The sequence below is a fragment of the Cucurbita maxima genome, unplaced genomic scaffold (assembly GCF_002738345.1).
Source record: "Cucurbita maxima cultivar Rimu unplaced genomic scaffold, Cmax_1.0 Cma_Scf00001, whole genome shotgun sequence".
Taxonomy (NCBI): domain Eukaryota; kingdom Viridiplantae; phylum Streptophyta; class Magnoliopsida; order Cucurbitales; family Cucurbitaceae; genus Cucurbita; species Cucurbita maxima.
Genome location: NW_019272017.1, coordinates 11,436,964 through 11,448,736, shown reverse-complemented (window position 1 = coordinate 11,448,736; position 11,773 = coordinate 11,436,964). Strand labels below are relative to the sequence as shown.

General features: G+C 38.0%; 1 protein-coding gene across 1 annotated transcript; it reads left to right on the top strand.

Moving 5' to 3' along the window:
- Positions 1-10,591: 10,591 nt before the first annotated feature.
- Positions 10,592-11,449, top strand: LOC111488689. Its single transcript, XM_023136589.1, has one exon. It carries the CDS (start codon positions 10,592-10,594, stop codon positions 11,447-11,449), a length of 858 nt encoding a protein of 285 aa, XP_022992357.1.
- Positions 11,450-11,773: the final 324 nt, after the last annotated feature.

The following is an 11,773-nucleotide window of genomic DNA, read 5'->3' as shown; positions in this document are numbered from 1 at the left end:
TGATAGGAGTAGGTACTTGCTGCTCGTCAAAGCTGTAGCTTGTTGTCTACTAAACGAGCCTTCACTGCCCGCCTGGCCTCTATCTTTTTGAATCTTAAGTCAAGTTCAGTCAAATCAATGAAGTTCACTGCCTAACCTCTTTGTTTGAAGCTTTTCCAGGAAGTGGCCGACTTGTTGAAGCTTTGCTTCCCCTAATTCCAAAACACAACAATAGATTTGCAACTCTCGTATAGGAAAAAGCTTCTCTTTGATAGCGGTCATAGGGTAAGGATCTGATCGTATCTCGAGACTGAAACCTGTGCGGGGGTAGGGGCGGATGTAGCAAAGTGGATCCACGCAGTGGATTGTGAATCCACCACACGCGGGTTCAATCCCCATCGTTCGCCCATCAATAAATAGACCATTTGTTACGGAGACACAAGACAAACAAACCTATCAAGCATTTTTTCTGCAAATCATCTCGAGGCTTTCAAAGGCATCCAAGCAATTGGTATCCCATTGAAAGATAGAAACCATAGATTCGCGTCGCCTACTAGCTTCAAGCACAAATGGAATGGCTGATCATTCATTTCATTCTATGAAGTTTTTAAGACCTCACTAATCAGGCTTACACTTTTGAGTGAATAATTAATGATGAAATTCACCACCGGATTCAGAGCAAATCTCCCCTCTTACTAAACCATGGGGAGCCCCGAGTAGTTTACCGGGCAAATTGAGTTGTCGTAACGATACCCTGGTTTTCTTAGTGGAAGATCGGAAAAGACTGATCTGAATCACGAGACTGATCGGATCTGCCGTAGACACCCGAGAGACCTCCACAAGGCAGACTCAAAGAGTAAGAGGACAACAAGCAAAGAGTGTTGCTTTCATTTCTTTATTGAGATTGAAATCAAGTTCTTTAAAAAGGGGATAGGTATAATGCACACAGGCCAAGTCAAGAAAAGGACTTCCTTACTTGATTTTAAATAATAGTCAAGATGACGGGGAGCGCATTAGATATTTACCTAAACCGGTTTTTTTCGGCACTCGGTTCCCCTCTCCTTTGGCAAGAAGATATTCCTTCGAAACCCTCTCCTTTGCATCATCAAGTCGACCTTTAGTTTACTTTTTCGACTAGGAACTCTTAGTCGAGCCGATGGCGAGATCGATTTTGTGTTCGGGGGGAAAGAGAAAAAGAGAGGAACCACCGACCAATGGTGCTTTTACGAAAGAGCTTAACTAATAGGGCCTTTTTCTAGATGTTGAAGATGTGAGTAAGAGGCTAATACCTTATCGACACTATCGAACCTGAAATCCACTCTCAATCGCTCTTTTTAGTGGGGAGGAATTGTTTGCGTATCCTATACTTAAGGAAGGAAAAAAGTCCCCTATCTGCCTTGTTGTGATAGGGTGGGCATAGTTCTTTGTTTTCAAGTCAAGCTCCGTATCCCTCTCTTCTTTTAGGTTGGCATAACAAAGAAAGAGAGTGCCAAGAAACAAAACATACCCCTCACTTTCGGAAGGTTCGGGATCGTCACGGAGCCCCCAATAGACTTGACTTCACTGAACCGTCACTATCACTACTCTTTGTCGGCTTCTACCACTCGTCCCTCGTCTGCTCGTCGAGTGCGTCCCTGGCTCTTGCTCGTCTCTAGACACCGATCGAGTTTCTTCGTCCCTCTCCCGCTTATTGATTAGGGAGAGTCACTCAAGTCCCTTGGCACTCGTTCCTCTTTTCTTTTACGAAAATCTTGGGGTTTATGCATTTTTCGAAAACTCAAGTAGCTCGTCAAGCTAAAGAGGAGTTCCCTCACTACTTAAGGGAATGTTTCAATAAATTCCCTTATATCATAAAATATAAACATTCCCTTATATCATAAAATATAAACAAGGTAAGGAGGACATACCTTCGTTGAGTTTTATGACATAAGGGAATGTTTCAATAAATTCTAACCACTTAGCATGTCGTCTGTTGAGTTTATTTTGTACTCTCAAATGCTTTAAACTTTCATGATCCGTATGAATAATGAACTCATTAGGCCCAAGATAATGTTGTCAGGTTTGCAATGCACGAACCAAAGCATAAAGCTCTTTGTCATAAGTTGGATACCTCAAAGATGCACCAGTCAACTTCTCACTAAAGAACATTAAAGGTCTTTCATTTTGCATTAATACAGCACCTATCCCTACTCCACTAGCATCACATTCAATTTCAAAAGTAGACTCAAAATTAGGTAATGCAAGCAAGGGAGCAGAGAACTCAATTTGTCTTTCAAAGTATTAAAAGCAAGTTCTTGATCTTTTTCCCATATAAAGGATACATTTTTCTTAACAAGTTCATTCAAGGGTGAAGCAATTGTACTAAAATTCTTAATGAACCTACAGTAGAAACTTGCAAGACCATGAAAACTTCTTACCTCACTTACATTTGTAGGTGTAGGCCAATCTTTCATAGCCTTCACTTTCTCCTCGTCAACCTCAACACCATTAGATGAAACTACAAACCCAAGAAAGTTAACTTTTTTCATGCAAAAGCTACATTTCTTTAAATTTACGTACAAACATTCGTTTCTTAAAGTAGTCAAAACATTGCGTACATGGGTAATATGATCATCTAAAGATTTAGAGTAAACAATGATGTCATCAAAATAAACAACCACAAACTTACCTAAGTATTCTCGTAAGACATGGTTCATTAGTCTCATGAATGTACTAGATGCATTAGTTAATCAAAAAGGCATAACCAACCATTCATCAAGACCATACTTGGTTTTAAAAGCTGTTTTCCACTCATCCCCAATATGCATGCGAATTTGATGATAACCCGATTTTAAATCAATCTTAGTAAAAAGACTACATCCATGCAATTCATTAGGCATATCATCTAATCTTGAAATTGGATGCCTATACTTTATAGTTATCTTGTTTATAGCCCTACAATCAACACACATACGCCAAGAACCATCTTTCTTATGTACAAGAATAACTGGAACAGAACAAGGACTCAAACTTTCACGTATATACCCTTTAGCAAGGAGTTCACTTACTTGCCTTTGTATCTCTTCAGCCTCCTTTGGATTAGTTCTATAAGCTGGTCGGTTTGGAATGGGCGCGCCAGGAATGAAGTCAATCTTGTGTTCAATCCCTCTAAGTGGTGGCAAACTACTAGGCTTCTCCTTGGAAAATAAATCTTCAAACTCTTGCAAAAGCACAACAAAATCACTAGGCAAAGAAGGGTTAAGCATGTTAGTAAAGTAACAAGATCCCTTGCACATAAGTACAAGAATAGTCTGGTTAGAGAGCAAAACATTCCTAGCCTCACTTGATCTAACATACAAGCTTACTGATTTGGCTTTTCTCCCTTTTTTTTCTTTAGGCTGAGTGTTACTCTCTTGCTTTTCCCTCAAGCTCTTTTTTTCACTTGATTCTTTTTCAATCTCTGCTTTTGCATCAGCCTCTTTCCTTTTCTTTTCAAGTTTGCAATAATCAATAAATACATCTTTTGGAGACAATGGAATAAGATTAGTTTTTCTACCGTTGTGAGTAAAAGAGTATCGATTTGCATACCCATCATACATTACCCGACGATCAAATTGCCAAGGCCTCCCCAGTAGTAAATCTCCAACATGCATGGATACAACATCACATAAAACATCATCAACATATTTTCCAATAGTAAAAGAAACAAGAGTTTGTTGAGTTACCCGTACTTCACCACAATCATTCAACCATTGAAGCTTGTAGGGTCTTGGATGTGGTTGTGTCTTTAAATTAAGTCTTTTGACCAGAATGGGACTCACAACATTGGTGCAACTACCGCTATCAATTACAACACTACAAGGTACAGATTGAACAAGACACCGAGTTTGAAACAAGTTCTCCCTTTGGTCTAGGCCGTCCTCCTTAATGTGGGTGTTTAGAGCGCGTCGAGTAACCAAAGATATATGTGTAGGGTCCTCTTCACTAAACTCCTCACTCTCATCAGTTTCCTCATTTATGTCGTCATGTGCCTCGTCATCTGTAACAATTTCTCCCTTCTTGATGGTCATAATTCTTGCATTTGGGCAATCTCTACTATAGTGTCCTACCCCTTGACATCTCCAACACTTTTAATCTCTATTTCGAACACTAGACTTTTCTACTTTTTCTTTCCCTATTCTAGAACTCTCCCCTTTCTCAAATTTAGCTTGAGGCTTGATAAGTTAAGGAACCACTACAAGGGGAGTAAGATTCGGATTACCTTGTTGATCGAATATCTCAAGGCAAGAACATTGTTTGAGATTCGAATCACTCCACAAGCGAGATCGATCATGTCTAGCTTGAATGATTCTTGTTGATCAAATATCTCACGGCAAGAACACTTCCTTGAGATTCAAATCACTCCACAAGCAAGATTGATCATGTCGAGCTTGAATGATTCTACATGCAACCTAAACTACATAGAATTGCAAAGAAACTTAGCCATTGGCTAAAGAAGAGCACAAATGCTTCTTTTACTATATTTTTCATGTCTCTTACACATACAACATACATGGCTTTATATAGCCTCAAAATGAAACTATTAAAGGCATTCCAAAAGTTGTAACAATACTTAATGGCCATAATTAACCATTATGTAATTGTAACCTATAGTAAATAAAGTCTTAAAATACATAAATGAAATACAATAACTCTAAATTGTAACCCACCCAAAATTTATAACAATCAAACTTCATTCTTCTTCAATGTGGCATGAATTGAAACATCTTTTGATAATTTTGACAACCTTTTCTTCACATCTTCATTGAAGTATATTGTATGATTGATGTCTTTTGGTTCATATCATTCTCCACTTCTTCAAGAGGATTCGTCCTCGAATCTATTTGTGAAACTTTGCTGCAAAAAATAAGTTATGGAAATACAAAGGACCTCATAACACTCTCTCACGTGTATACACTCAAGGAATTTTAGGCCACTCTGTTTGCACTCATTTACACAAATGAATCTCTCATCCTCACCTCTCAAATTTTCTAGTAGAGCCCAGATTTGATTTTCTTTATTTTGGGTCGATTAAAAACTAAAAAGATAAAAACAAATTGAAAAGAAATGCAAAGGAAACATATATCCGATCTTGAGCCTGAAGCTCTGATACCAAATGATAAGTTAAGGAACCACTACAAGGGGAGTAAGATTCGGATTACCTTGTTGATCGAATATCTCAAGGCAAGAACATTGTTTGAGATTCGAATCACTCCACAAGCGAGATCGATCATGTCTAGCTTGAATGATTCTTGTTGATCAAATATCTCACGGCAAGAACACTTCCTTGAGATTCAAATCACTCCACAAGCAAGATTGATCATGTCGAGCTTGAATGATTCTACATGCAACCTAAACTACATAGAATTGCAAAGAAACTTAGCCATTGGCTAAAGAAGAGCACAAATGCTTCTTTTACTATATTTTTCATGTCTCTTACACATACAACATACATGGCTTTATATAGCCTCAAAATGAAACTATTAAAGGCATTCCAAAAGTTGTAACAATACTTAATGGCCATAATTAACCATTATGTAATTGTAACCTATAGTAAATAAAGTCTTAAAATACATAAATGAAATACAATAACTCTAAATTGTAACCCACCCAAAATTTATAACAATCAAACTTCATTCTTCTTCAATGTGGCATGAATTGAAACATCTTTTGATAATTTTGACAACCTTTTCTTCACATCTTCATTGAAGTATATTGTATGATTGATGTCTTTTGGTTCATATCAAGGCTTCTCATTAATCTTGATTTCTATGCTTATAATCAACTTTCTTACTATCCCTTTTCCATGTAGAAGTAGAATTGGGAAAAGTTTTAGAAGAATACCGTTGAGACCTTCGTTGAATTTGCCTCTCGATCTTAATTGCAATGTGCAACAACTCCTCAATATTAGAATAAGGCTGTAAATCAGTCTTGTCCGCAATCTCTGTGTTTAACCCATTAAGAAACCGCGCCATGAGAGCCTCCATGTCCTCATCGAGTTCAAGTCGATCCATCAATGTATCCATCTCCTTGTAATAATCCTCCACAGATTTGTGTCCTTGTTTCAATGCTTGAAGCTTTTGCGCCATGTCCCGGTGAAAATATTGTGGAACAAAACGCTTCCTCATGGACTCTTTGAACTCGACCCATGAATCAATTGGTGCTTCAAGATTTCTTCTCCTACTTGACATCAATTTATCCCACCAAATTTGAGCATATTGTTTGAATTGAGCAATGCATAACAGTACCTTCTTTTCATCACTAAAATTATGACAGTTTAACACCGACTCCACCGTTTTCTCCCATTGAAGGTACTCCTCTGGATCGGTTTTGCCATAAAACTTGGGAAGTTTTAATTTGATGCTCCCCACGTTACGATCAATTCTATCATCATAAGGAACTCGTTGTTGTAAATTATGATACCTTCTTCCATGGTCTCTCCCTCGCATCAAGCCATGACCAACCACATGTGGATTATCCTCGTGGTGATCAGAATTGTCGCCCTCATATGTATCGGTTGAGGGCGTAGGTAATGGAATCCTCTGTCGAGCTTGATTTTGAATCTCCAATCTACCTATTCGATCAGTCAACTCTTCTCTTCCTCGAATTAGTCTTTCCATTGTTCGTTGTTGGGCTTCTCTCAATCGTGCATCAGTAATGTCAGTATTGTTGTCTGGATTTTCCATGCTACAAAAAAAAAAAAAAAAAAGAAAAAAAAAAGGACCTCACAAGCACTCCCTCACGTGTATTCACTCGTAAATGTAGTTCACTCGTGTTTAGCACTCAACACTCGAATCAATGTGTCACTCCCTTACAAACTACCCTCACAATTGAGCACACACAAATCACACTCCAAAAAACAAATTGGGATGTGAGACAAGCTATGTTATAGAGCTAAGTGCAATTCAAAGTGAATAGACAGCACATTCAACACATACACAAGGGTATTGAAGGAGCAATCCGAATAACGACGAAGAAACGAATTAAAGAAAGAAAATGATTAAGGACTAATTTAGACGTAGTAACATATGAGAGTTACATATAATAATCAAGAGGAAAAAAAAGAAAGACATTTAACATCAATATGCTTTCTTTCTTTCAATGGTTTTTTTTTTTTTTCCTTCTGATTGGCAAAATCTAATAAATTTACCAACAAAAAAATTGATTTAGAAGATCTTAAAGAATAAAAAAGTGTTGATAAGATCCAAATCGAACACTTTAAACAACATAAGATTTTTTTTTTTTTTGTTATATATTTTTGTGATAGAACATGAACATTCTACACAAACTGAGAAAAAAATTATAAGAGAATTAAAAGAGATAAGCACAATGAAACATATATCCGATTTTGAGCCTGAAGCTCTGATATCAAATGATATGGAAAATCAACCCAAGGGAAAGTATGGAACGGATTACCTTGATGATCAAGATCAAGAGTAAAGAAAACTCGTGATTCGAATTACTCCACAAGAGGTTTGATCAATACCACTTGAATGACTCTACATGCAAGTTCTAAACACAAGAATTTGCAAAGAAAGTTTAGCTCTCAACAAAGCTAAAATAGAAATTCTATTCTTAATTCCAAAATCTGTCGTCTAATGAAAGAAGAAGGCTTTATATAGCCCTTACAATCTTAACCTATGTGATATATAACTCCCAAATTAAATGGGCTAGTAAATGAAAAATACCCATAACTTCCATATTAAAATGGCTAGTTATTGGTGGAATATAGTAACCTATGTGGGTTACAATATAACCTTAACTCTTATATTTAAAACTAGCTTAAATATGACAAACAAATATTTAAACTATAATTAAATAATGCAATTTATAAAATGTGCTTATTGACTCATCCTTGGACTAGTTTCATAAATTCAGCGGAGTTCATTAAATGCAACTTAAAGTGCATTTAATTCATCTCTTTCTTGAAGCTCAACTTTGCAAAACATATAAGGGAGGTCTTCAGCGTCTTCTAGAATTTTCTTTGATGAGCTCACCATAGCTTGAATATAACTGTATAAGGTTTGTTGTAGCTTCTTAGCTCTCGTCCTTGTAATTGGACCTTCAGGTATGGAAATTCCTTGGTCGTGGTTCATATCATATCTTAATCAAATGTGTCAGAATTAATTGGGATTGACATTTGAATTAATATTAAATATTAATTAAATAGTTTAATTAATCATTTAATATTACTTTAATTTGAAATTAATAATTCAAATTGATGGTTGAATCAAAATGAAGAAAGTCAAAATGTTGACTTCATTTAATGGAAAAATCCATGTTAGTGGAATTTTGAGGTGCCAAAATTTGGTTTAACCAAACTTGCATGCTTGCCAAATAAACCCCACAAATTTGAGTGGAATTTTGAGTGTCAAAATTTGGTTAACTCAAGCATCCATGCTTGCCACATAATCCCCAAACATTTGAGTGGATTTTGAGTGTCAAAATTTGGTGATCTCAAATTTGCATGAACATGCAAACATGACTCTATAAATAGAGTGATCATAATACATGAAAGGTCTTCTTCTTGGTGTAAGAGTTGCTGATCAAGCTGGTTCTTCAACAAGAGTTGTTGATGGAGCTGACACTTCTGGTCAATCACATCCGTCTCAAGAGTTGAGAATGTCTCGACGTAGTGGGAGGGTTATAACTCAACCCGATCGTTACTTGGGTTTGGCAGAAACTCAAGTCATCATACCTGATGATGGCATTGAGGATCCATTGACCTATAAACAGGCAATGAATGATGAAGATAAAGATCAGTGGATTAAAGCCATGAATCTTGAAATGGAATTAATGTACTTCAATTTAGTCGGGCAACTTGTAGATCAACTACATGGGGTAAAATCTATTGGTTGCAAATGAATCTATAGGACGAAACGAGACCAAACTAGTAAGGTACAGACCTTTAAAGCTTGACTAGTAGCAAAGGGTTATACCCAAAGAGAGGGGGTGGGCTATGAAGAAACCTTCTCTCCTGTTGCTATGCTTAAATCGATTAGAATACTCTTGTCTATTGCCACATTTTATGATTAGGAAATTTGGAATATGGATGTTAAGACAGCCTTTCTAAGCGGCAATCTTGAAGATTGTATCTATATGGCTCAACCAGAGAGGTTCATTGAACAGGATCACGAGCAAAGGGTTTGCAAGCTTAAAAGATCCATTTATGGGTTGAAGCAAGCATCTCGATCCTGGAATATAAAGTTTGATACTATGATCAAATCTTATGGTTTTATACAGAATGTTGACGAACGTTGTGTTTATAAAAGGATAGTCAACTCTACAATAGCTTTCCTGGTGTTGTACGTTGACGATATCTTACTCATTGAAAATGATGTGGGATTTCTGACTGACATTAAGCATTAGCTAGCGACACAATTCCAAATGAAAGATTTGGGAGAGGCTTAGTTTGTTCTTGGAATCCAAATTGTTCGGAATCGCAAGAACAAACCACTAGCATTGTCTCAGGCATTGTACATCGACAAAATATTGATTCGATATAAGATGCAGGACTCCAAGAAAAGATTATTACCTTTCAGGCATGGAGTTCATTTGTCGAAGAAACAAAGTCCTAAGACACCTCAAGAAGTTGAGGATATGAGACACATTCCCTATGCATTAGCGGTCGGTAGTCTGATGTATGCCATGCTATGTTCCCGACCCGACATATGCTATGCTGTGGGAATTGTTAGCAGATATCAGTCCAATTCTGGACGTGCTCATTGGACTGTCGTTAAGAATATCCTCAAGTATCTTAGGAGAACGAGGGACTATATGCTAATGTACGGTGCTAAGGATCTGATCCTTACTGGGTACACTGACTCAGATTTTCAAACCAATGTAGATTCGAGGAAATCGACATCAGGATCTGTCTTCACTCTAAACGGAGGAGCAATAATATGTAGAAGCATAAAGCAAGGTTGCATTGCTGATTCCACCATGGAGGCTGAGTATGTTGCTGCTTGTGAAGCAGCGAAAGAATCTGTATGGCTTAGGAAGTTCTTAACTGATTTGGAAGTCGTTCCAAATATGCATCTTCCCGTCACTCATTATTGTGATAACAGTGGAGCAGTTTCAAATTCAAAAGAACCAAGAAGCCATAAGCGAGGAAAACATATTGAGCACAAATATCATCTCATAAGGGAGATTGTGCAACGAGAAGATGTGATCGTCACACAGATAGCTTCAGAGCACAACATTGCTGATCCATTTACAAAGCCCCTCACGGCTAAAGTGTTTGAAGGGCACCTAGTGAGTCTAGGACTACGAGTTATGTAATCTAGGGCAAGTGGGAGAAAAGGCATGAGTATGTGAAAAAGAAATTTGAACTACAAAAGGTTAGTATTCAAACTCATTAAGTTTTAATACTTATGAACATGCTAGTTATTTACTATAATTGATGTTCTAAAAGTGCCTAAGATCTAAATTGCTTCCGCATGTGTTATATTAACACCATCATAAAGGCCCCCACAGACTCTCCTACTGTCCTCATCGAGACTCTCTCAGTGCACTCCAAGTGTCCATTCAAGAGAGCAACGACACAGGAGTCGAGACTATGCCAGACAAGAAGGAAGATCAAGACAACCCCTGAATGGGCGCGTTCAAATTCTTGTCAGCCCTCCAACAAAAGGTCGACACAAGGGAGCTAATAGAGAAAGGGCTCATGTTCGTAGATGCGACAATAAACTCTCGACCAAGCAAAAGCACCTTGATAGACTCGGGAGAGACCCACAACTTCATCGCTGATCATAAAGCACGAAGATTGGGACTCACCATAGAAAAGGACCTCGAAAAAATGAAAGTTGTCTACTCCAAGGCCTTGCCTATTGTGGGAATTTCCAAAAGAGTCACCTTCAAATTAGGGGCTTGGACAGGAGAGTTGGACTTTGTCGTGGTTCGCATGAACGACTTCAACGTGGTACTTGAGATGGGCTTCCTCCTAGAACACAAAGTTAACCCAATGCCACTGGCGAAATGCTTGGTGATCACCGACCACAACCCCACAATAATACCTGCAAGCATCAAGCAACCAGGTAATCTTAGAATGATCTCGGTCATACAATTGAAAAGAGGACTCACACAAGATGAACCTACATTTATGGCTATACCACTGATAGAAGAAGTGACCACTGAGGAATCTATTCCAAGCGAAATCAAGGAGGTACTAGAAAGTTATTTTAACATAATGCCAGAGAGCTTACCACAAGCATTACCACCCCGTCAAGGCATTGATCACGAAATTAAACTCCTCCCCGGGGTTAAACCCCCAGTGAAGAACACATACTGGATGGCTCTCCCTGAGCAAGCCGAATTGAGGAAACAACTAGATGAGTTGTTGACGGCAGGGTTCATCTGCCTGGCAAAGGCGCCTTACGGAGACCCCGTACTATTTCAGAAAAAGAAGGATATGACATTGCGTCTGTGCATCGATTATAGAGCCTTAATGTGACAGTACGTAACAAATACCCACTGCCGATAATATCTGACTTATTCGACCAACTTCACGGGGCCAAATACTTCACGAAGTTGGACTTACGATCAGGGTACTACCAAGTATGTATCGCCAAAGGGGACGAGCCCAAGAAGATGTGTGATAAGGCAACCCAAATCCTCAGCCCAACGATCCAAGCTTTTGTTTTAGCAAGAACCCTTGAATCAAAGTAATTGACACCTCCTTATACGAAATTTGGATCAACCAAGAGATAAGGCTAGAATTAGATTACCTCATACGATCGAAGATCTAGAAGCAAGATTTGTAACCTTGTTCTAAATT

Excerpts from the sequence above, each read along its gene's own strand:
- LOC111488689 (XM_023136589.1), top strand. The coding sequence starts at position 10,592 with ATGGGCGCGTTCAAATTCTTGTCAGCCCTCCAACAAAAGGTCGACACA.